Source organism: Austrofundulus limnaeus, unplaced genomic scaffold, assembly GCF_001266775.1.
Source record: "Austrofundulus limnaeus strain Quisiro unplaced genomic scaffold, Austrofundulus_limnaeus-1.0 Scaffold1974, whole genome shotgun sequence".
NCBI lineage: Eukaryota > Metazoa > Chordata > Actinopteri > Cyprinodontiformes > Rivulidae > Austrofundulus > Austrofundulus limnaeus.
Window position 1 is genome coordinate 9,410 of NW_013954376.1, and position 2,094 is coordinate 11,503.

Sequence of the window (2,094 nt, forward strand, 5' to 3'; positions counted from 1 at the left end):
TTTTACATGTGACCAACCTGTTTGTCCACCATGTGGAGGCAGAGCTTATAAGGCTGAGTTCACCTGAAACTCCACAGTCTGAAGAAGTCTCTTGGAGRAGAGACAAACCCGTCCAGAGGACTTACTGATTTTTTCTTTTTGACTGGACAAGGTCGCATTAAAAATGAGGAAACAGTGAAATGATGAGATGTGAGCTCAAAAGTTGTTAAAAATTCTCAACTTTAATCAATTCAAAAAGATCACAACAAAGTAACACCTTGTGAAGGGAAAGTAACAATTACATATTGGGTGCCTGTTGGGATTTTTGTACATTCCATTTTTTATTGAACTCATTAGAAAATCAGGTCAACTCTGGACACCAAACCTTTTGTTTATTTGGACAGAACTTAAACAGGTACAAATAATAATGTAAAAAATAAAATTAAATGTAAACCAAGATTATTGTCAATTTGCTCTACAAGATAGTGTCTCCAAGCACAACTGCATGGTAAACAATCTAAATTAGTACAGTTGAAAATCCTGAAAATATTTGGAGTTAAACAGGAATTATAATAAAGATGCAACCAGCAAAGAACCCATAAATACCTCTGTCACTTCGGTAGAACATCCCATTAATAAAAGCTCACAAATGAGCAACAATCCTCTTAGAGGAAAACAAAAAACCGCTCATAGGACTAAGCGACAGCACACATGCACACACGCCCACAACAAAAAGAAACTATTTAAGAAAAATAAAATGTTCCCACGGTATTTAAGATGCTATACAAGTGGGATGATATGCACATATTTAGTTCTGTCCAGCCAACAGTAGGCCAGTTTTTAGGTGAAGCTTTGATTAGAAGCAACAGATGCTGAAAAACCAAGCAGCATCTCAGAGCCTTCATTATTTTTCTTACTTTCACATTCTCCTACAAGACTGTGGGGCATCAGTGTGTCGGTGCACCTCCCTCTGTCTGACCCTTTGTCACAAACAGCTTCTCTATACAGACAGAAAAAAGATGAGGAGGTGAAGAAAACTAAACTCAATTCAGATTTTTACTGTGTCCAACTGGTTCCAACTCCTTGAGGGTCTGGATGGACCACAGACCAACAGAACATTACTGGAGAGTAACATTTCTGGAAAGTTGTTACACAAAAAAAATTCCATACAAAACACAGATTATGTAAAAATGGCCACTAAGTGACGCAGTAATCATTTACATTGGCATTATTTTGGTCAACAAACAGCCAATGGGAGAGGTTGCTTAGCTTCCCACTGAACTGAGGGCTTGTTTGTTGTTTGGACACTGAACATTTCAGTCACACATCTCTTCTGGGATCTCATGAGGGTTCAAGATGCCCGGCACAGACATCTGGATCTTATGTTTTTCCTCCTGTGCCTGACGAAGTGCTGACTCCCTCTCCTCCAGGAACAGATCCGACGTGTCCTCACCTGCAAACTCCTGCAGCACAAAGGACACAGTTTATGGTTATTAAATTAAAAATTAAATGTACATTAAAGTACAGAAGGCTCAGAAAATGTTCAAATTGTCTTCACTGGGTGTAATCTTAGCATGTTGCTGCCACATGATACAGCTGTTTCCACTAAAAGTGCCTCGTTTTAAGAGAGTTTGATAGAATTAGTCGTTTYATTCACAGGTGATCAGTTTCCAGGTGTGTTTTAGTTCTGAGTTTGATCCAAGCAGTGTTGTTCAGCTGGATCACTTTGTCACTTTTCTTCATAGTTTGACAGAACGTGTTCATGGTAGGAGGTGGACCTTCAGTCCTGAACTCTGTGGTTCCAACAGGTTCTAAACTCTGTATTTCATCTGTGAGCAGACCATCAGCTCCAGCCTGTTCCCTCTGACAGGTTCAGGACCGTTCAGGTGGACAAAACGTTCAACAGAGGCACAGAAAAGAGGGAGGAGCCCGAGTTAGGTGTTTTTTTTTTTTTTACAAAGAACTGTACTTGTGCAAATAATATTTAAGTGTTGCTTTTGAATACTTTTACATATTTTTAAAGTTTGTGTTTTTATGGGGTTGGAGCACTAGGCTGCTAAATGAATTGTAAAAAGTCTCCGTGCCTTTTAAAGCTGTTGTAATTTATATTAATAA

At 38.8% G+C, this 2,094-nt stretch overlaps 1 protein-coding gene across 1 annotated transcript in view; it reads right to left on the reverse strand.

The window, feature by feature from the left end:
* Window positions 1-201: 201 nt before the first annotated feature.
* The window catches only part of LOC106536787 (exportin-1), a gene marked incomplete in the record, with an annotated part of 35,776 nt that continues 33,883 nt past the window's right edge, over window positions 202-2,094 (reverse strand). The window contains 1 exon segment of the mRNA XM_014034110.1: window positions 202-1,442. Within this exon segment, the coding sequence (XP_013889564.1) occupies window positions 1,296-1,442 (147 nt within the window).